This window comes from Dendrobates tinctorius, unplaced genomic scaffold (assembly GCF_039654945.1).
Source record: "Dendrobates tinctorius isolate UK_male_01 unplaced genomic scaffold, ASM3965494v1 ptg000074l, whole genome shotgun sequence".
NCBI classification, from domain to species: domain Eukaryota; kingdom Metazoa; phylum Chordata; class Amphibia; order Anura; family Dendrobatidae; genus Dendrobates; species Dendrobates tinctorius.
The window spans coordinates 1,622,098-1,644,287 of record NW_027361742.1 but is presented as its reverse complement, the minus strand read 5'-3'; the positions used below and the strand labels follow the sequence as shown (position 1 = coordinate 1,644,287).

General features: G+C 43.7%; 1 protein-coding gene across 4 annotated transcripts in view; it reads left to right on the top strand.

Annotated features, from left to right (window-relative positions):
• The window catches only part of LOC141096337 (uncharacterized), a 252,395-nt gene extending 230,697 nt beyond the window's left edge, over positions 1 to 21,698 (top strand). For 3 of the 4 annotated variants that reach the window (XM_073582871.1, XM_073582872.1, XM_073582870.1), the window contains 3 exons: positions 11,318 to 11,632; positions 17,327 to 17,524; positions 21,366 to 21,698. In XM_073582871.1, coding sequence (XP_073438972.1) covers positions 11,318 to 11,632; positions 17,327 to 17,524; positions 21,366 to 21,632 — 780 coding nt within the window. In that variant the 3' untranslated portion in view covers positions 21,633 to 21,698. The remainder of the gene's footprint in view (positions 1 to 11,317; positions 11,633 to 17,326; positions 17,525 to 21,365) is intronic. The other variant, XM_073582873.1, reaches the window with a different exon arrangement.
• The last annotated feature ends 492 nt before the right edge of the window (positions 21,699 to 22,190 follow it).

Sequence of the window (22,190 nt, the reverse complement as noted above, 5' to 3'; positions counted from 1 at the left end):
CAGGGAAACGGGGCCTGTGAACGATTTAATCGGGCATAATCCAAATGTTGCGTACTCTGGAGAGTGACAAGAAGGCCCATTGGCCCGAATATGTCCCTGAATTAGTATGGGTCTATAACAACCGAGTACATCGAGTTACCGGCTACACCCCCTACTCTCTGTTGTTCGGACGAGAAGGCAAAGGGATCAAGGAGGTAGAGTTGGACCCGGAGGAGCCCCAGCCCTGGACCGGAGTATCTTCATGGGTCTAAAATCATCGACACCGGCTGCAAACTCTTCATCGAATCGTACATACCAAACTCCAAGACTTAGAACATCCAGGAAAGAATACAACTTCACCTCTCAACCTCCAAAGTGGAGACCGAGTACTTGTACTAGACCAACGCCCCCAGTACAAATTAGAGCCACGCTGGGAAGAGAGTCCCTATCGGGTCCTACGCCATATAAATTCTGAGGGACCTGTGTACGAAATACAAACAACCCGAGAAAGATGGAATGCTGCCCACTCGCATTGTGCACCGTAATATGTTACGTCCATGTATCTCGATTGACCCGGAACAACCTGAACTTGCCCCTCCGGTTTCTGAACCGTTGCCTGTGTTCTGGGACCCGGACGACGAAGAAGACTTTTCCCCAATAACCAGGGGCTCTCTACTCAATGACGAACCAACTGACACAATTAACCTGCCTGAACTAGTAAACTCGCCACCGTTCACCACCCCAGAAGACTCCACCCCAGTCGAATTAAGACGCTCCGAGCAGTCAACAGCCAGCAAACCCCCCCGAACGATACGAACAAGACCAGTTCATATTGCAACAAAAACTGGCACCTCCGCAGATCAACTCAAGTACACTGAAGCCCTCGCCTGAGGACTGGCGAGCTTACAGGGTGGGGTTGTATAGGGAGGAGCACCCCCATAGGTTGTCTGGGCCGGAACCAATGGAACCGCCATCTGGATTCCTAGGGAAACAGTACCCAGGGGAACAAAGGAGGAGAGCTGATGACTGAGCGTGACTGGGCAGAAAGGGGAGGGGCGAATATAAAAGGAGCAGGGGGCGCGCAGGGGAGACAGTTGGTGGCACGCCAGACACTGAACAAGAGGCTGTGGGACTGTGAGAGAGCTAGAGCGGCCAACGGTGACCAGAGGGGAGAACGGCAGCAGAGAGGCGATTATCAGTGCTCATCAGAGAGGAGGTACCGAACTTACCGACCAGAGACTGTCACCCCCCACCAAGTCGGGGACACGACCTTCCCATGGTCGTCCGCAGTCGGTACCGCTGTGCTCCAGCCTGTTGCGGCCTGTCCGCTGTCACCCGCGGCTGCCACCGCTTCAATCCTACCCGCTACCGCCCCACTACAGTCCGCAGTTGGGGCCTGTGCATCACCGTCCAGGGCTGCCATTACCCCACTATAGTTGGCAGTTGGGGCCTGCTCCTCGCCTACGGAGAGACTCTTTGCACAGGCCCAGTCCGTGTGCATGGCCTACCAACCGCCACTCTCCCAGACTATGTCACTACCCTGCTTGGGGGGACTGGAGTCCCCGTGGACTCGCTAATGAATGGGACCCTGCTGTGGCTACGGGGGTTACCGCAATGAAAGACTCCCTTAGAGCCTGTTGTGTTATGAATGTTATGAATGAGTCACCGAGGAAGAAAAAACAGAAAGCAATCTAAGCCCAGAAAACCGGAGAGGTTGTAACTAGCGGATTGCAGACCCCTGATCCTATCCACAACAACTAGCAGTAGCCGTGGAGCGTGCCTACGGTGGTTCTAGATGCCTCGTCATGGCCGGAGAACTAAATAAGCCTAAAGAAAGAAAGGGAAAATCTAAACTGCCCCAGAGCAGACCCAAAGCAATAGACAGCCCCCAACATGTATTGTCGGTGAAACAAGATGAAAACACAGACACAGATAGAAAGATAGGCTGAGCAAACGATGGGGCCCTCACTAACTAGAAAGGACAGGAAAGAAAAGCTGCTGTCTGCAATCACGCAAACAACCCTGCCAAAAAAAATGTCCAACACGTCTGATAGAAAAAGGACCTGAAGTCGCTAGACTTCAAATCACTATATCAGCATTCAGGTATATTCTGAAGTCAGAGCAAAAGAGATCAACTGATCAGAGACAAAATGGGGATTCAGCCCAGTCCCAGCCAAGGCTGGCTGAACACAAAAACTAAGTAAACCAGACAAAACTCATATGAACAATAGCAGAGAAAACTTAGCTTTAGGAAGGCAGGAACCAAACTGGAAACCAGAAGCCACAGTCAGGAAAAATCACCAGCAAGAAACTAGGGAATCAGCTGCCTTAAATCCAATCAGAAACTCCTGATGTCCAATCGCAGTCCTCTTCCTCAGGTGGCCGGTCTCTGCCATTTAGATCAGCTTCATTACCTCCCTTCACCAACAGAGGGAGTCCAGATAGAGAACTCACTACTCCTCTGTCAGCACAGCCAGCTCCATAACCCTCACCAGAAGCCAGAGGCAAACCCGAAAATGATCTCACAACACTGTTGTGCCCCAACTTCTCCTGGGTGCTGGACACCTGAAGACTACTACAGTTCCTCAACAGCTGGGCCCAGCGGCTGCGATGTCAAAGCAGCCACATCAGCGACATCAAAGCAGCCACATCAGCAACACCAAAGCAGCCACACCAGCGACACCACGGGACGTCAGGAAGGATAAGTTGACTTTAGGAAATAAGGACCCGTAGTTGGCCGCTTCATGGCCCCATAATATCTGGCCTTGCTGGGTCAGTCACATTCTCGTTAAAGAAAAGTGTTGTTATTGTTGTTGAGTCCCTGCGAGGACAATTAGTGTTACCCCTTTTTGGTTGCTCAGTATAGCCCTAACGGCTCCAGTTCATAAACGTTATTTTCCAAAACAACACTCAGTCTCGTGTCTCGTCACTGCATCCTGCGAACCTGCTGTTACCTACACTTATAATGACACCTTGTAATTATATGTCTTTATGTTCTCTGAAAGGATCACCAAAACTTCATTTTTGATGAAACTGTATGGACTGTACCACACAAGTTGTCCATGGGAGGACAGAATCTCTCATCACAGTTACTGATGATGATTGAACAGCATCGTTCACAAAAATTATAATGAAGATGATGATGATGATTCAGCTTCTCTGACCATAAACTAATAATCTTTTTGCACACGTTAGAGATAATCGTGGATCTAGATGCCCTTGTGATACTGTGCTGATGTGTCATTGGATTCATAGTAGAGCATAGAAGGGAAAAATCTGATTGAAATATGGAATTCAACCCATTACTCTGCATTGATGTTCTAAAATTTCAATGCAGTGTATTTAGCTTTCTCAAGATCATGCAGCTGTGGGGGTAGGGAGCTGCTGTCAGACACAGCCAAACTCCCTACAGAGAAGATAAAAATGGTTTATCTTCTCTATTCCTGTATGCACAGTGCTGAAGCAGCGCTACGTACACAAATTTGAAGCACTTACGGAGTTTCATCCAGACCCAGTAAACATGTGATTGCTATGTATGGAGAGGGAACAGGACCTGCTGGGTCCTTGGAGACCCAGTCAACTTTGCTATGTAGAAAGGAAGCTGAAATTCCCCTGTAAATGGGGCTAGTATACCAGCCTCAGTTACAGGGGAAATCTACTATAAAAATAATGTATTGATAAGTTAAAATGCCCCCCCAAACATTTTTTAAAGACATTATGCAGGGAACAGTGTGTAGAATAAATGAAAAAAAGCAAAAATAAAATGGAAACTAAACAGGAATAAATTAAACAAAATGAGAAAAAAGCGACACTGCCAGCCTGAGTCACTGTTTCTGACCCTTCCCTGATTGTAAAAAAATATGTTCAATATATAAAAATAATTTCTATGGAAAGGGAAACACATCAAAATGTTTTTGTCCTTTGTAGTCAGAAAAGAAAATACATTTAAAAAAAAGTGAATAATAGACATGTATTTCCTATTTTTCTATACATTTTCTCCCGATGTCAGTTAATAAAAAATATAAAAATAACATGAAACTTAAGACCAATGTATGTTGAATAAAAGGGACAAAAACTATTTGAATATTCTAGTGAAAATTTTTTAGATCCCTTATGTCTGGTAATACCCTAAAATCTGCCTGGTCAGAAAAAGGGAAGAATGGCCTAGTCATGAACTGGTTAAGTATTACTGTCTGAAATAGTTTCAGTGAACCTATGCTTGGATGCACGTGTCTGCAAATAATGGTCACTTCAACATATACTGCGTAGAATATGTTCTTTTATGTTCACAGATATTGAAAGTGTAGATGTGTTTTTATTGTAGCTGGGGCTGTGTAAGCATTTTCTCAAAGGATAACGGGCATTTATTATATACAATCTATGGCACATCAGTCTGTACTGTTGGTAAATTTTCTTGGAATATTTCATACCATACACAACAGATGTGGTGTGAATTACCGTCTTGCTCTCCTACAAATGTTAACCCCTACAAATCTACCTTTGAATGACTACAGCTCTTATGCAGACCATGCTTCTTTTGTGTTATTTCTCCTTCGCCTCGTTGGAGGACACAGGACCATGCTGCTGCCACTAATTAAACTTAGAAAAAAATTAGCTCCTCCTCCACAGTAAACACCCTACTGCTGCCTCAGATTGAACCAGTTCTTGCTTAATGTCCGTAGGAGGCACATGGGTCTTGTCTTAAGACCATTTTTTATTTTATTCTATTTTCACCAATTTTACCATGGATTACAGATCCTTTCAAGGGCCCAATATCCCCAAACCAACAACAGGCGAGCACGTGCAGTGTCGTTTCCACGTATCTTCTCCTGCAACATGTAAGCCATGCCTGAGCTTTCTTCTAGGGGCGACGGGTCCCTTTAGGGCACCGCTCTCCCCGCACCAGCAACAGATGGGAACATGGAGTGTCGCCTCCACGTACCCCCTTCTGAAGCCAGGCTACAGCCGGACAACAGCCCGGATTGAACCCCTTAGATGTATAGAGGCCCTCATGACGTCCATGTGGCCCCCCACTGAATCGCCACTGACTGGACAGCGACGACAAATGGAGGACGAACGGTCCCTCTCCACCTCCTTATCAAAGAGATGGTGGATTGAGGGCTCCCTGCACCGTCCATAATTCAGCTGACCTGAAGCAATCTCCAGACTGGGACGCCCTGGGGTATGGCAGGAGGAGAAGAGGTCCTGGTCCCTGGGAGGGGGGGTGTCCCGGCGTTTGGCAGCATTTTTTTTTGCCCCTTTAGGCCTCCCTCAGCTCGCGCCCCTCCAGCGTTGTAAATTTATTCCCTGGCTTCTGGCCGGACTAGTCAACATGTTCCAATAGCTCTGCCCACCGGTGCAGATCCACCCACGCTGCAGGCGCTTCTCGTTCTGAATGAGAAGTGCTTCTTCTACTCTTGGCAGCCATCTTTCTGGCATTTCCACCATGCACGTGTGGGATCCCGGTCACCGGCAGCTGCGGGGCACTTTTTTTCTGCAGCACAGCAGCGTTGACAGGAACGCTGTGAGGAGTGGAGACAGGGGACACCATCCTTGGCACACAGGACCTTGGTAAGCTGCAAAAAGCCCTAGCTTAACACCTCTGCAGTACTGTCCTATATTCCCTGACTGTAGGATTCTACAAGGGTACACTATGTCCCAATCTAAGGCACCAAAGAAGGCTAGCAAAACACACACAGTGTTTTTCACCTCATGAACCACTTGCCATACTTCTTTGTCCCAGGGCCACAACACTCCATTCTGCACTGCCTGTGACCCTGCATGCATCAAGGAGCCCTCCACCATGGCCGACTCTAATGGACCTAGCCCCCCAGAATGGGCCACGTCCCTGTCATGGTCTATGGCTTCTCTCGCCAAGGCGATAGAGTCTCTCTAGGACCCCTCCTCGAGTCAGGGCATCCGTCAGCCTAATGCGGAGAGCCCCTCTGCTGTGCGGGAACCGTTGACCAGCAGGGGTCGTTCCCTATCAAAGGACGCACAGGCTTCTAGATAATGGACCCATACCACGTCCCTCGAGCACTCTAGTGCTTCGGCATCTGTGAGTTCCGTTTCTCGCTCCCCCTCTCCAGGGGTTTGCAGCAAACACAACTCTGATTTCGAGTCTGATGTGACCTTAGACCTGGACTCGCAGGAGTATCAGGAGGCAGTGGACACCCTCATAGAAGCAGTCATCAAGACTTTGAGGGTGGACGAGGACTCCACGTCTATCCCAGACCACGCAGTGTCTTTTAAAAGGACCAAAGGTTCTCATAGGGTGTTCATCTATCACCCCGAATTTAAGGACATTGTGCAAAGACATAGGGAGCGACCGGACAAACGTTTCACAGGGCAAAAGTCCCTTGAAACAAGATACCACTTTGTCCCTGATCTAAGGAAAGATTAGATAGAGTCGCCTTCAGTGGATCCTCCTGTGTCACGCCTTGCATCCAAAACTGTCCTTTCCTTGTCTGATGGCTCCTCAATCAAGAATCCCACTGACCGTCAGATTGAATGCCTTGCTCGTCAGTCTTTGAAACCTCTGGCTCCGCACTCGCCCCATCCTTTGCTGCGACCTGGGTGGCTAAAGCTATGGTCGACTGGGCGGAGGCTCGTACTAAAACCATTCAGGACAGTAACCTTACTCCTGAGGCAGCAAGTCTGGCTAACCAGATTGCTCGGGCCGGGGACTATGTGGTACATGTCTCTCTTGATGCAGCAAACTGTGCTGCACTGGCAGCCGCAAACGCCATCGCCATCAGGAGAGCATTATGGCTCAGAGAGTGGTGAGCGGATTATGCTTAAAAAAAGTCTTTAACCTCTGCCTTATCAGAGCAGTCGTTTATTTGGAGAGAAACTGGACCAACTCATTTCCGACGCTACTGGAGGGAAAAGTACATTTCTCCCCCTCTCAAAGGCCTAGTTGGCCTTTTCAAAGTCAACAGCAAGGTCGGTTCCAGCCCTTTCGCTGCAACACTAGCTGGTCCTCCATGGCCACCTCTTCCGGATCGGGACATCCCTCGCATAGGGACAGAAGCTCCCAGGTCTCCTATAGACACAATCATTCCTGGAAGAGCAGGCCAAAACAATCTAGATCCAAAGGATCCAGATACCATTGATTCTCCGCGAAGTGACTCGTTACAGTATCCGGTGGATACCAACAAGGTAGATGGCTGCCTGCTTTTGTTCTGTCAAGCCTGGCTCTTGGTCGTTCATGACAAGTGGGTCAGAGATCTGGTGTCCTCCGGATACAAAATAGAGTTTTATTCTCGCCCTCCGACCCGATTTTTCCGGTCTTGTCCTCCCAAATCAGGGGCACAGGTGACGTCCTTTTTCCAAGCCATAGATGCTCTCCGCGAGGACGGAGTCATCGTTCCGGTTCCGCAAGACGAAAGGTTCAAGGGGTTCTACTCGAACCTCTTTGTGGTTATGAAGAAGGACGGAACAGTACGGCCCATATTGGACCTAAAACTATTAAACAAGTTTGTCAGAGTTCGTCACTTCAGGATGGAGTCCCTCCGTTTGGTCATCACCTTGATGGAGAAGGGGGAGTTCATGGCATCCATCGACATCCAGGATGCTTACCTTCATATCCCGATCTTTCCTCCTCACCAAAGTTTCCTATGCTTCGCCGTTCGTGAAGAACACGTCCAATTCACTGCCTCGCCACCACCCCCAGAGTGTTCACCAAGGTCATGGCGGCAGTCATGTCTATTCTACACTCTCAGGGCATAGTGGTTTTACCATACTCAGACGATCTGCAAATCAAGGGACCATCCATTCAGGCCTGCGCAGAATGTGTGAGTATCATCGTGGATACTCTTTCTCACTTGTTCTGAAAGATAAACTTACGCAAGTCGTCTCCAATACCAGCTCAGCAGATATCCTTCTTAGGGATGATCCTGGACACTTCTCAAGGGTTGGTGATTCTCCCCCCCAGAAAAGGTCTCAGCCCTACAATGGGGAGCTTGGATGCTATCCCCCCCCTTTCCTCACTCCATACAATTCAGCATGGGGATTCTGGGCAAGATGGTACCAGAGATGGAGGCGGTTCCATTCGCCCAACTACACCTCATCCTCTGCAACACGCGCTTCTGAAAGCGTGGGACAGGGTCCCGTTTTCCCTAGACCGTCAATTCCGTCTGTCCCAGTGGGTCAGACAGACCCTCAGGTGGTAGACGTTGAGATCTTCACTGGATCAGGGGAAATCCTTTCTTCCAGTTTGTTGGTTAGTGGTGACCACCGACTTCAGTCTTCTCGGCAGGGGGCGGTCTTCAGTCACCACATGGCCCAGGGATGCTGGTCTGTTCTGGAGACACATCTTCCGATCAATGTCCTGGAGATACGAGCAATCAGATTGGCTCTTCAGTGATTTCCTCATTTTCTCGCAGGTCGCTCCATCCCATTGGTACACGGAGCTGGTACAACTCATCACCGATATTCCCTGGCAGTTGCCGGATCATCCAGATCTGCTTTCCCAGCGTCCAATTTGCCACCAGAATTCAGGAGTCCTGTGTTCTAACCCAAGCCAGGTTCTCCCAACAGGTGATTTCCACCCTGATTAGTGCTCGGAAGCCCGCCTCGATGCGCATCTATCATCGCATCTGGAAGGCTTTTTTCTCAAGGTGTAGAGACCGTTGATGTTCTCCCCTCATTTTTTCCATTTCTTCCATCTTGGAATTTCTCCAGGCCTGGCTGGAGTCAGGTCTCGCACTTAGTTCCCTTAAGTGCCAGATTTCATCCTTATCTGTCCTGTTCCAATGCAGGACAGCTACCAGATTACAGGTGAAGACCTTCATTCAGGGCGTTTCCCACATGGTGCCTCCCTATAAAAGGCCATTGGAGTCATGGGAACTTAATCTGGTCTTAGGTGTCCTACAGGAGATTCCTTTCGAACTACTGCAGCACGTTTCACTGACTTTTCTCTCTTGGAAAGAAGCCTTTCTGGTGGCGATAACGGCAATCAAATGAGTCTCGGGTTTTCGGCCCTTCCTGATTTTCCACCAGGACAAGGTAGTTTTGAGAATGTCCCCATCTTTTCTGCCTAAGGTTGTCTCTTCCTTTAATCTGAACAAGGACATTGTTTTGCCTTTGTTTTGCCCAGCGCCAGTCCATCATATCGAAAAAGTTCTCCACACACTAGATGTGGTGAGAGCTCTTAGATGGTACGTCTCGCGGACGGCATCCTTCCGCAAGCCGGATGCCCTATTCTGCTTCTGGAAGGACACAGGAGGGGTCTAGCCGCCTCAAAGGCTACAATAGCCAGGTGGATTCGCTCGGCGATCCAGGAGTCCTACCGTGTCAGATGCAAGCCTATCCCAGTGTGAATTAAGGCACACTCCACTCGATCGGTGGGTGCCTCTTGGGCCATTTGGCACCAAGCGTTGGCAGAACAGGTTTGCAAAGCTGTGACGTGGTCCAAGGCACTACAATATTCACTCTCAGGATTCTGCAGATGCAGCCCATGGCAGACAATTTCGGCAATCGGCAGTATCACATCTGTAGTCTGATGGGGACTACATGGGGACTCAGCTGTGTGTTGTTCCCCACCCAGGGACTGCTTTGGGATGTCCCATTGTCCTGTGTCCCCCAATGAGGCGAAGGAGAAACGGGGATTTCTTTTTCCAAGCCATTCATTGGGGGATACAGCACCCACCCTGTTAGCCTGAAGGCTTGTGTTTTTTCTTAAGTTTGACATATTGTATTTTTGTTTGATAGTTATGAGCTCCTACTGTTTGGCACCAAACTGGTTCAATCTGAACCAGCAGGAGGGTGCATACTACGGAGGAGGAGCTAATTTTTTTCTACGTTTACCTAGTGTCCTCCTAGTGGCAGCAGCATAACACCCATGGTCCTGTATCTCCCAATGATTGGCTCGGAGAAAAGTATTTTACGGTGAGTACATACAAAAATCCCTCTTTTATTAGGCTAATTTGTGAAATAATTCTTTGTGCTTCTATAAGCAAGTGGTCAATTAGATTATTACAAGGGATGGAATGCCTCTCCTATAATGAGAGATTAGAAAAGTTGGGCTTGTTTAGCTTACAAAAAATAAACCTCAGATGTGATCCCATTTATGTGTATAAATATGTGTGGTCAGTACAGAGGACTGGTACATGACTTGCTACTTCCAAAGACCACTAAGGACCAGGAGACATTAATTACTTGTGAACGAAAGGGGATTACGGAAGCTAAATAGGAAAGGCTTTTTTACAGTTAGAGCAGTCAGATTGTGGGAGCCATATAACAGCATTTAAGAATCATCAGGCTGCATCTGGAATACCATGTCCAGTTTTGGGCACCACATTTTCAAAAAGACATTGAAAAACTGGAGCAAGTTAAGAGGAGAGCTATCAGGATGGTGAGCGAACTGCAAAGTATGTCCTACGAGGAACGGTTAAAGGATTTGGGAATGTTTAACTTGCAACAAAGAAGGCTGAGAGGAGACTTAATGGCTGTCTACAAATATCTGAAAGGATGTCACAGTGTAGAGGGATCATCCTTATTCTCATTTGCACATGGAAACATGAGAATCAATCAAACTAAACTGAAAGGGAGAAGATACAGATTAGATCATAGAATCATAGATATTAGAAAAAAATTCTTGCCAGTGAGGGTGATAAGTGAGTGGAACAGGCTGTCACAAGAGGTGGCGAGTTCTCCTTCAATGGAAGTCTTCAACCAGAGGCTGGACAGACATCTGTCTGAGATGGTTTAGTGAATCCCGCCTTGAGCAGGGGGTTGGAGACAATGACCCAGGAGGTCCCTTGCAACTCAACGATTCTATGATTCTAGGAATGTTTTTTCTGACATTGAGAGTTATAAATAATCTAGTAAAACAGAATGTGGAGAAAGGTTGAGCTTAATGAACCTATCGGTAAGTCTTTTTTCAACCTATGTAACTCCATAGAATCTAAATTCAGCTGCGACATGCATGGTTATTTCATTCATGCTGCTCTTCGTCAAAGTAGTGAAGGTGAGAAAACACAAGGGACTCTGGACATTAGATCTAGTGATAGAGTGTTCACCCTTTTCTCTCCTTTTATAATTCTTTGTTTGGTTATTTATTTATTTTTTATCAAACATAGCATTCTGTAGGTGGTGCAGTTTTTATATATTTTCAACAACCAAACAAAATTACACAAATAAATACATGTGAAAATAAAGCACAAAAATACTAAAAAAATGAAACACAGTCATAGAACTCGTTGTGAAGCAGGTCTAGAACAGCTTGAGCCAATACTGAAGACATTTTAAAAACTCACATCTCAGTATTCAATGCTACAGTATGTCAATTTTGAGTTTTAGATTTTTGGTTAAATTTTGACTTCTTTATTTACAGTCTCTAATGTATCGGAGTGAAGAACATGATGATACATCAAATGCAGAAGAATTTAGTTTATTCCAAACACTTGAGGCAACTGTAGGGAATGACGGTTTACAAAGTGTCAGAAGTGAAAACCAGATACCAGCAGACATTCTGCAGGATCAGGAAGATGATTTATATTCTGAGTTTCCTTCTCAAAAATCGCATCTATATAAATATGAGAGTGTTGGGCAAGCATGCTTGTCAGGACAATTAAAGCAAAGTTCTTCATCATCAAATGAAAAAATAAAAGCTAATGCATCTGTGGAATCTGACCAAACTCTGTCACATGTAAGTAAATTTTGAATACAAAAATTAAATGTAATGGAGAGGCGTCTATAAGACACCCCCATTTACTAACGTCATATTAAGTTTTGAATATAAACACAGCAAGAGTAAAATCCTTTATTTGAAATAAATACACCCCAACCCTCTATTTCCAATTTAGTACAGTATACAATAAAAATAAAAAACACCATATTCCTCACCAGTCTAAGGCTGAGTTCATACGTTGCATTTTTTTCGCGTTTCCGCGGCGGTTTTAACCGCGCGATTTTGCCGCGAAAACGCGAAAAATAAGCATCCCATGCATTCCTATGGGATTCCGCAATGCTGTGCTAATGCTGCGGTTTTTACCGCGGCGGAATCGCTTCGCGGTAAAAACCGCAGCATGCTCATTAATTTGCGGAATCGCGGCAATCCCGCACCCATAGGAATGCATTGTTCCGCTTACTTCCCGCATGTGGCTGTGCACACCATGCGGAAAGTAAGCAGAACAATTGCGGATGGTACCCACGGTCCGGAGGAGAGGAGACTGTCCTCCGGGCTGTGGGTACCATATCCCTGTAAAAAATAGAATTTAAAATAAAAAATCAAATCAAATCAAATCAAATTTATTATCGCCAAGTACATATTACATATATACAAGGAATTCTTTGTGGCAAAGAGGCAACATAATATATAACAACAGATAAAACAAGTAACATCTAACAAGACAGATACAGTATATAGTCTACACATGACGATTTAACTGTTGAACAGAGAGTGGATAGAAGCTGTTCATATGGCGGTTGGTGCTGCATTTGGGGACTCTGAAGCGACGTCCTGAAGGGAGTAGTTGGAATGAGGAGTGTCCCGGGTGAGAGGGATCGGATGAAATTTTCAATGCGTGGGATCGAATACCCTTATCATAAAGATCCTGGATTTTAGGCAGGGGGGAACCTATAATTCTCTCTGCTGTTCTGAAAGTCCTTTGTAAGCGGAGTTTGTCATGCGCAGTGGCTCCCCCATACCAGACTATCAGAGAGGAACAAATCACAGATCTGATGACAGCATTAAAGAATAAGATCAGCAGATTCTTAGACAAACCATATCTTTTCAGCTGACGCAGGAAGAACATCCTCTGTTGTGCTTTTCTTATAACAGCATCCACGTTTTTCCCCCATTTAAGATCATGAGAGATGATAACACCAAGGAATTTGGTCTCTGTGACCCTAAGAACCACTTCGTCATGGATGTAGATTGGAAGTATCTCATGTTGATCTTTCCTAAAATCCACAACCATCTCAGCAGTTTTTTTAGCGTTGAGTACAAGATTATTGGCTTTACACCAGTCACATATTCTTTCCACCTCACTCCGATACAAGTCTTCAGCATTTCCCCTGATGAGACCAATCAGTGTCATATCATCGGCAAATTTCAAGATTTTTACTGAGTCTGCTGAAGAGATGCAATCATTCGTATAGAGAGAAAACAGTAATGGGGACAAAACACACCCCTGAGGTGCCCCGATGTTTGTGACCAAGGGGCACAAATGTTTGTGACCAAGGGGCACAAAGGGGCAAAAATGTTGTTATTCTCACCCTCCGACGTCCCGCGCAGCCTTCCCGCTTCTCTTCACGCTCCAGTCCCAGTAGTCCTTTGCAAAAATGCTCGCGATGACGTCCGTTCTCGCGGGATCGCGAAGTCTCGCGGTCATTCGCGCGACGTCATCACGAATTACCGCGAGACGTCGCGATCCCGCGAGAACTGACGTCATCGCGGGAATTTTCGCAAAGGATTACTGGGAACGGATGCGCGGGACGTCGGAGGGTGAGAATAACACCATTTTTTTTTTTTTTTTTTTTACATTCTATCTTTTACTACTGATGCTGCATAGGCGGCCTCAGTAGTAAAAAGTTGGTCACACTCGTCAAACACTATGTTTGACGAGTGTGACCAACCTGTCAATCAGTTATCCAAGCGATGCTACAGATCGCTTGGAAAACGCTAGCATTCTGCAAGCTAATTACGCTTGCAAAATGCTAGTTTTTCCGCGGGAAAATCGCGGGAATTTAAAATGCGATTTTCCCGCGGACTGGAATTCCGGAATTCTCGCGGTAATTTCCGCGAGAGTTCCGGTATGTGTGCACTTAGCCTAATTCATTTGTCCCACGCTTTATTCATCTCTGTTTCATCTGGATGCCACGCCAAGCGGTGGTATGATGCGACCTTTCAGCCTAATATCCAGAAGACACTGAGCTGAGTGTCAGAGTGCAACTTCAGTGACCTGTGCTGACGTCATAGATTTTATCGCTGGCCACTGAAGCTATGGTTCCCATGGGCAGCTCATGGTGAGCGGACCAATGGACTGAATTGACCTCAATGAGATCACCACTAGCATTGTGAGAAATTAAGGTGACAAAATGAAGGTTACCCCAGTTCATCAGCTGGCCCACACTGAACTGAGCGTGGAAACAGCTGACAGTGACTGGCGGTAACCTCTAACCTATGATGTTAATGCTTGTCACTGAAGCTGCATCCCAAACTCAGCTCAGCATCTCCTGGATTCATGACTGAGCAGTCACATCATGCCACTGCTCAGCCATGTAATCCAAATGTAACAGAGATGGATTACAGCGTGGGACAAATGAATTATTGTCAGAAAAGTGACTTTTTTTTTATTATTATTTTGATTTTTACACTAATAAATGGAAAAATGAGGGTGGGGTGTGTTTCTTTCAGTTAAAGGACTTTATTCTGTGTCTTTTTTACAATATGACTGTATGGTTAATAATGGGGGTGTCTTATAGACACCTCTCTATTGCTAACCCCTGGGCTTAATGTCAGCTGACAATACAAAGCTGACATTAGCCCCAACCCTATTACCCTACATGCAACCGCACTAGGGTAAGTGGAAATAGCAATGGCACATCTTATTGATATTGGTAGCCTGGGAGGGGGGGTCAATATCCCTGTCCCCGACCCAGGCTATTAATATCAACTCACAGTTGTCTATTTAGTCTTTGCCGGTTAGAATTTAGTGTGACCCTACGTTATTTTTTTTCTTGGGTCCTCCACAAACTGATCAGAAAAGGGTAAATAAACAGCTGTGAGGTCTTTTTAATAGCTCAGGAACCTTTTTAGGGTATTGTCCCCTTTCAAAATTACGCTGGAGCTCACAACTATTTTTTTATTTAACTCCTAGTTTTCCACATGATGTAAAATATATTGAAACATACTGTTATATGTCTAATGTCTGCACTATTAAATACTGTATAAGAAATGAAAAGGAATCTGTCACCCCCTGGGATGCTTTTAAGCTATTACTATGGGCATACAGGTAATAGAATGACTAAGATAGTCTTACCTGTATGCCTCATAGCTTCAGTGTAAAATTGAGTTTTAGTCTGTTATGTTAATGAATGTGAAATTACTGTGCCACAACAGCAAGTCACAGGGTAGTGGGAGGGGGGTGGTATGATAATGAAGTTAGGAGGCAGAGATTACTTCCAGGCACCTCACAACCTGGAACCTGGAAGAAATCATTAACATAAAAGATTAAAGCTCAATATCTCAACAACTGCACACAGCTATGAAGCATACAGGTAAGACTATTTTAACCATTCTATTATCTGTATGCCCATAGTAATAACTTAAAGCGTCCCAGGGGGTGATGATTCCTTTTACCCTCCTGCTGAGCTGTGTCCTGGCCACTGAATGACTCTTTTTAGTCTGTTCTTTATTTATATATATTTTATGTATATCCTTTGCCTAAATACTATTTATATTTTTTATAAATTTTGGTTCTGTGAACACGTTTTTCTATTGTAGGATGTATTAAAAGCTAGCTGAGAATTAAAAAGTATACATTTTCTGTCTGAGATTATGTATAATCTTAGTATAAAAGCATCTATAATGTAGATGATGTATAAGTTAAAATTCAGACAGATGTAGTTCAATGTATGGCACAAACTTTTATACATTTTTTACATATACAGTAGGGAAAATAAGTATTTGATAGACTGCCGATTTTACAAGTTTTCTCACCTACAAAGAATGGAGAGGTCTGTAATTGTTATATGCACACTTCAACTGTGAGAGACAGAATCTTTAAAAAAAAAAATCACAATGTATGATTTTTACATAATTAATTGGTATTTTATTGCATGAAATAAGTATTTGATGCAAAAGAAAAACAGAACTTGATATTTGGTACAGAAATCTGTGTTTGCATTTACAGAGGTCAGACGTTTCCTGTAGTTCTTGACCAAGTTTGCACACACTGCAGCAGGGATTTTGGCCCACTCCTCTATACAGATCTTTCAGGTTTCAGAGCTGTCGTTGGGCAACATTGAGTGTCAGCTCCATCCAAAGCTTTTCTATTGGGTTCAGGTCTGAAGACTGGCTAGGCCACTCCAGTACCTTGAAATGCTTCTTACGGAGATGGTCTTTAGTTACCCTGGCTGTGTGTTTCAGGTCATTGTCGGGCTGAAATACCCAGCCATGACTCATCTTCAATGCTCTTACTTAGGGAAGGAGGTTGTTGCTTAAAATCTAGCAATACATGACCCCCTCCAATTCAATGGAGTCGTCCTGCCCCTTATGCAGAAAAGCACCCCCAAAGTATGATGTTTCCCCCACCATGCCTCACAGTTGAGACAGTGTTCTTGCAGTTGTACTCATCCTTCTTCTTCTTCCAAACAGAGCGAGTGGAGTTGATACCAAAAAGTTCTATTTTGGTCTCATCTGATCCTATGTATCCTCTGGATCATTCACATGGTCTTTGGCATACTTCAATGGGGCCTGGACATGTGCTTGCATGAGCAGGGTGACCTTGCATGCCCTGCAGAATTTTAATCCATGATGGCATAGCTTGTTACTAATGATAATGTTTGTGACTGTGCTTCCAGCCCTCTTTATGTCATTGACCAGGTCCTCCTGTGTAGTTCTAGGCTGATTCCTGACCTTTCTCAGAATCATTGTTACCTCATGAGGTGAGATCTTGCATGGAGCCTCAGACCAAGAAAGATTGACAGTCATCTTCTGTTTCTTCCATTTTCTAATAATTGTGCCAACAGTTGTTTGCTTCTCACCAAGTTGCTTGTCCATTGTCCTGTTGCCCATTCCAGCTTTGTGCAGGTCTACAATTTTGTCCCTGGTGTCCTTAGACAGCTCTATGGTCTTGGCCATGGTGGAAAGGTTGGAGTGTGAATGATTGCGTGTGTGGACAGGTGACTTTTATACAGGTAAGAAGTTCAAACAGGTGCAATGAATACAGTTAATGAGTGCAGAGTAGGAGGGCTTCTAAAAGAAAAACAAACAGGTCTGTGAGAGCCAGAATTCTTTCTGGTTAGTAGGTAGTCAAATAGCTATTTCATGCAATAAAATGCAACTTAATTATTTAAAAATCAGACAATGTGATTTTCTGTTTTTTTGTTTGTTTTTAAGATTCTGTCTGTCACAGTTAAAGTCTACATACAAGTCACAATTAAAATTACAGATCTCTCCATTTTTTCTAGGTGGAAAAACTTGAAAAATCGGTAGTCTATCATATACTTATTTTCCCCACTGTACGTCCCACGCATACATCATACATTTGTAGACGTACAAATGTGAACCTAGCCTAATACATATTTTTTGTAGAACTTTTTATTACTTTTCTTATAGAATCTCATGCATTGTCAAAAACATTATTATAAATCTATTTCACTTCTAACACATTAGGTCACACTTCCGAATTATGCTATTGAATGCACCAGAAGTGAAATCCAAACAAAACCAGGTACTTTGCAGGATGAGGAAGATTCTGATGGTGCTCCAAATCGAAATATGGAAAGGTTTGGGCAGACGAGCTTTTGTCTTTTGTCTAATTTGGAGAAAATGGAAGACAAGAATCCAGTGAAGAATAAAGCACCTTCACATGTAAGTACTTTTACAAAGTGCACGTAGTATGAATTCTAAAAAAATAACTGTGACTGCATAATTATGCAACTTTCTAAATAGACTTCATAAGAGACTACTACTGATTACCTATATCTGCTAGACTTTAGCACATTTAAAGGGAACCTGTCACCTGCAGAAACGCTATTTACTTGCACATATAGTGGTTAGTGGCAGTCTGCAGGTAAATAGAGTTAAAATCATATTAGACTAGTTTACTGTAGAGAGGCTACAGAGTGAAAATGAAGTTATATTCTCCCTGCAGCCACTCATTTCCAGTTATCAGGGCAGAACAGGGGGGAGTAAAACTCTTCGCTCACTACAGAGGGAGTGACATTTATGCGCTTGTGTAGTAAGTGGTGACTGTATCAGCTCCCTGCCCCGCTCCTGGAAGTGACTGGAAATGAGCAGCTGCAAGAAGAACAACTTTATATTCTTCCTGTAGCTGCTGTAGCAGTTACACTGCCTAAAATGTTGTAAAACCTATTTACCTTCAAGCTAACACTACAGAATGTCTGAAGGTAAATAGTGTTTTTCTAGGTTACAGGTTCCCTTTAAAGAGGGTCTTTCACCAAATTCGGCATTTTGAACTGCACACACAATGCAATAAGGGCTGCAGAGCAGAATGAAATGTTGTTTTTTATTTTTCCGTTGCACAGATATTAGAAATCAAAGTATTTGGCAAGTAAAGAGTTGATTTTTGTTACATCAAAATGGGTGTTATTAGAGATTTTTCACAGGGGGGCATGTACTTCTCCAAGTATTATGCTGACCAATCATAAGCAGGCAGCAACACTCAAAGGAAGGAACTTTAGAGCATATTTCTTAGGGTATGAGATGCATGTTAGACAACCCTGATCTCCTGGTCTAACCTCTTGCATGATCACAAAGTGCAGCTGAGTTTAGCTATGTTACGTTAAAAACCCTAGCTCTTCCCCTCTCATAGCACTGTCAGCTCTGCTGTACTGCCTTGCTTATATAATGACCTTTCCTGAAAGGTGTAAGTCATCTGTGCTCTACTCCAGGCACTTTCAAATCATGTAAGGGGTTATTCCAAGAAGTGAGGGCTGTATCATTATATCTCACACATTGAAATCCTGCCCTAATCCATTGTGGAGGTGTGTTCTTTCTTCATTGTGTTGCTGCCTGCTTATAAATGGTCAGTGTCAAACAGGGAGAATATGTACACGCCCCAAGTGAAACCTGTCTGATAACACCCACTTACTTAACACAAGTTAACTTTGATTGCTAATATCTCTACAAAGTAGAGATGAAAAAAACATAATTGTTTTATTTCATCATATGCCCAATTCAACAAGAAACAATTTGGTGAAAAGTCTTTTTAATATAGTTAATTAATGTATGACCTCTTGATTGAATTAATATGTTTCATAATATGTATCAAGTTCTTCCTACCTAAAAATGAGGCATAACTAAGCCATATTATATTATACCCTAGGATCTTTTAAACTCCTGGCTCTAGTTATATACAGTACCTCATTCCAAATTATCATGCAAATGCTATTTTTCTCAGATTTTCCTAAACTGTCAATGTAAATCAGCCAATATAATGTTCAAGTCATCATTTGTTACAGAATAAACCAAATTTTATTGGGCAAATTTCAAAATGATAACAGTATTTTTTTTAAACGAAAAAAAAACTCAAAATGCACTGTACCACATTATTATGCACAACAGAGTTCTCAAACATTTAATAGATTGTAAAGAACTGAAAATGGTCATTTGTTGAATTTGCATCATCAGTCAAAAAAGCTTTTTCAAACAAAAACATCTTAACAGGCCAAGTTGCAGGTTAACATAGGATCCCCGTCTTTGATATCACCTTCACAATTATGGCATCTAATTAACTTGTGAGTTTTTGGAGAGTTTCTGCTTGAATTTCTTTGAAGGATGTCAGAATAGTTTCCCAAAGCTGCTGTTCTGATGTGAACGGCCTCCCACCCTCATAAGATCTTTTGCTTGAGGATTCTCCCAAGGTTCTCAATTGGGTTGAGGTTAGGGGAGGATGGTGGCCACTCCATGAGTTTCTCTCCTTTTATGCCAACCAATGACTCAGCATGAGATGCAGTTTCATCCATGAAGATGATGTTGCTATGGATGACACAATTCTACTTATGGATCATGTAAGAAAGCGGTCAGTCAGAAACTCTATATACTTTGCCGAGGTCATTTTCATACCTCCAGGTATGAAATAAACAAGTCTGTTTTAAAGCTAATCTGTTTCTCTCTCTTTCTCTTATATTGATATCTTCAGGGACAATAAAAGGTCCTACCAGCGCTCTCTCCATGATTCCAGCCCAATGCATGATTCTCTGACCTCCTTGCTGAGGCCCCAGCCATCCAAATGTCTCCCAATACTCCATAAATCTGGACCATCCATCTGGACATGACTGTTTTAAATCTAGTATTTCTCTCTTTCTTTCTTTTTTTCTCTCTTTCTCTCTACTTAAGTTTTCATACCTTATCCAAGCAATTGCACTATTTGACACTATTTAACGCTGGTCAATCCGACAACTGGAAATTTGAGACTCGGCGTCCAACATCATCAATCCACACCCCCTTCATGATACGTCTGATGGGAGGAGACGTTGGTGGGACGTGTCACTACAGAAACCTGGTACCAGCTGAACAGAGCATACGCACACCACAGTCTTCTTAGTGACAGGTTACAATAAACAATGACTAGTCTGATCTCTCAGTCATATTCCATTTGTTTTTTTTCCATATCTCTAAATATAATCTGTCAGCATGATTTCACCCCCCCCCCCAAAACTATTTGTGCTCGCCGATACCCTCAATCTATTAATTATAAGCCAAAAAACATTTCATAAACACACACCGAAAGACATGCCGCTTTTCAGGGAGGCTAACAGACATCTTTATTTATATTCGTTATTTAAAATTATCCATATACACACAAAAGTGAAAAGTATTTAAGTAGATTGTAATATGATATAATACAAGTCAGGAATAATACTAATAAATGATGCAAATAAAAGTTGATCGTTTAAACAGGGATAAGATATAAATATGATATATATCTTATATATTGAAATGTGATGTCACATATGTGATATACAAATGGTAATGGTAGATCGGAAGCCTCTGTCACTCAAGTTCTATTCCCCACCCAGCACCTTTGCCTCCAGCATGGAGAGCCTGTAGACCGTGTGACTTCAGGCAAAGGATTCATCAGTCCAACAGGAGGAGACAGCGCTAGGCTGAGAATAGAGCTGGAGTGACAGAGGCCTCAAATCTACAATATCCATTTCCATATCAATACAAATGCTGGAACAGAGTACCGGACTGATCATGTACAGGTATTGCTTGACGTGTCTTTAAAAGAGCTACGTGTACATAAAAATAGAGGTGTGAAAAACCGCTGACAGAATCCTTTTAAGGCCTTCATACATATTAGATAGCTGTAGATGGCTCCACCGACTCAGTGCTCAAGTGTTCTCATAGGGAGAGAGCTGCTGCCAGTCTCTTCTGGCAGAGACTTATTTACTAGAGAACAAAAGGATTGGCCATTGGAAATCCAGTGTGCTGCATCCTTCTCTCTCCTGAAATTATCTGGTGACCGGTCCTGCTGATATTGGATGGCTTGGCTACTTTAGTGTAATGTGCACGGGGGTCTTTCCAATTTGTTAAGTTTACAAGACATAGGGGACAGAAAGGCAAATTATATTGACTATATATTAGACTATTTGCATTATTTGTTAGATCGTCATTTTCATAAATTTATACAATCTTTAACTGTTGTGATTTCAATATGTAATTACTTCTAGCAATTCTTTTTCAGACTCTTTCTACTGAGAAAAAACAAGTGGTGACTATACTTGGTGCTAAGAAATCGACTGACAAATCTAATTACAACCCGGAGTTATTATCCAGTGATACTGAAGGATCTTCTGAAAGTCAAGTGAATGTGGACACTGTTCTTTCAACTCATCATTCACAAGATAGTTCAATGATTGTCGATGATGAATCAGATTTTATTGTGCTCAGTGAGAATAGCCCAGAATCTCTAACGTTTATTAATGTTGGACCTTGTGATGAATCTCTGTGATCTATGGTGTTAGAAAACTAATAGGAGTTTGTCAGTTCATTGAAAATTATTATTTTCCATAACAAACTGTTCTCCATTTATCTAATATACTGTGAGCCGCCATTCCTCACCATGTTCAGCTTCTACAACCAGAGATCGATAATTTTATCAGTGTAAATGTCAACCAGTAGAGTTGAGCGAAACGGGTCGAAAAATTTCAAAAGTCGCCGACTTTTGGCAAAGTCGGGTTTCATGAAACGAAATCCGACCCTAGGATGAGGTCGGCCACGAGGTCGGCGACTTACGCGCCAAAGTCGCGTTTCAAAAGTTTGTTTTGCGCTCTTTTTCAGCCAATCAGGATCCACGGACACTGTGGGCAACGTGATGACATAGGCAGGGGTCACCACCATCTTTCAGAAGGGCATGCAAGTGATTGGCTTGCTTTGGTGGGCGTCACAGGGGGTATAAAAGGGCGTGCACGCCGACCGCCATCTTACTTCTGCCGATCTTAGCATAGGGAGAGGTTGCTGCTGATTCTGTAGGGAGAGCGTTAGGCAGGGAAGAAGACAAAAAAACTGC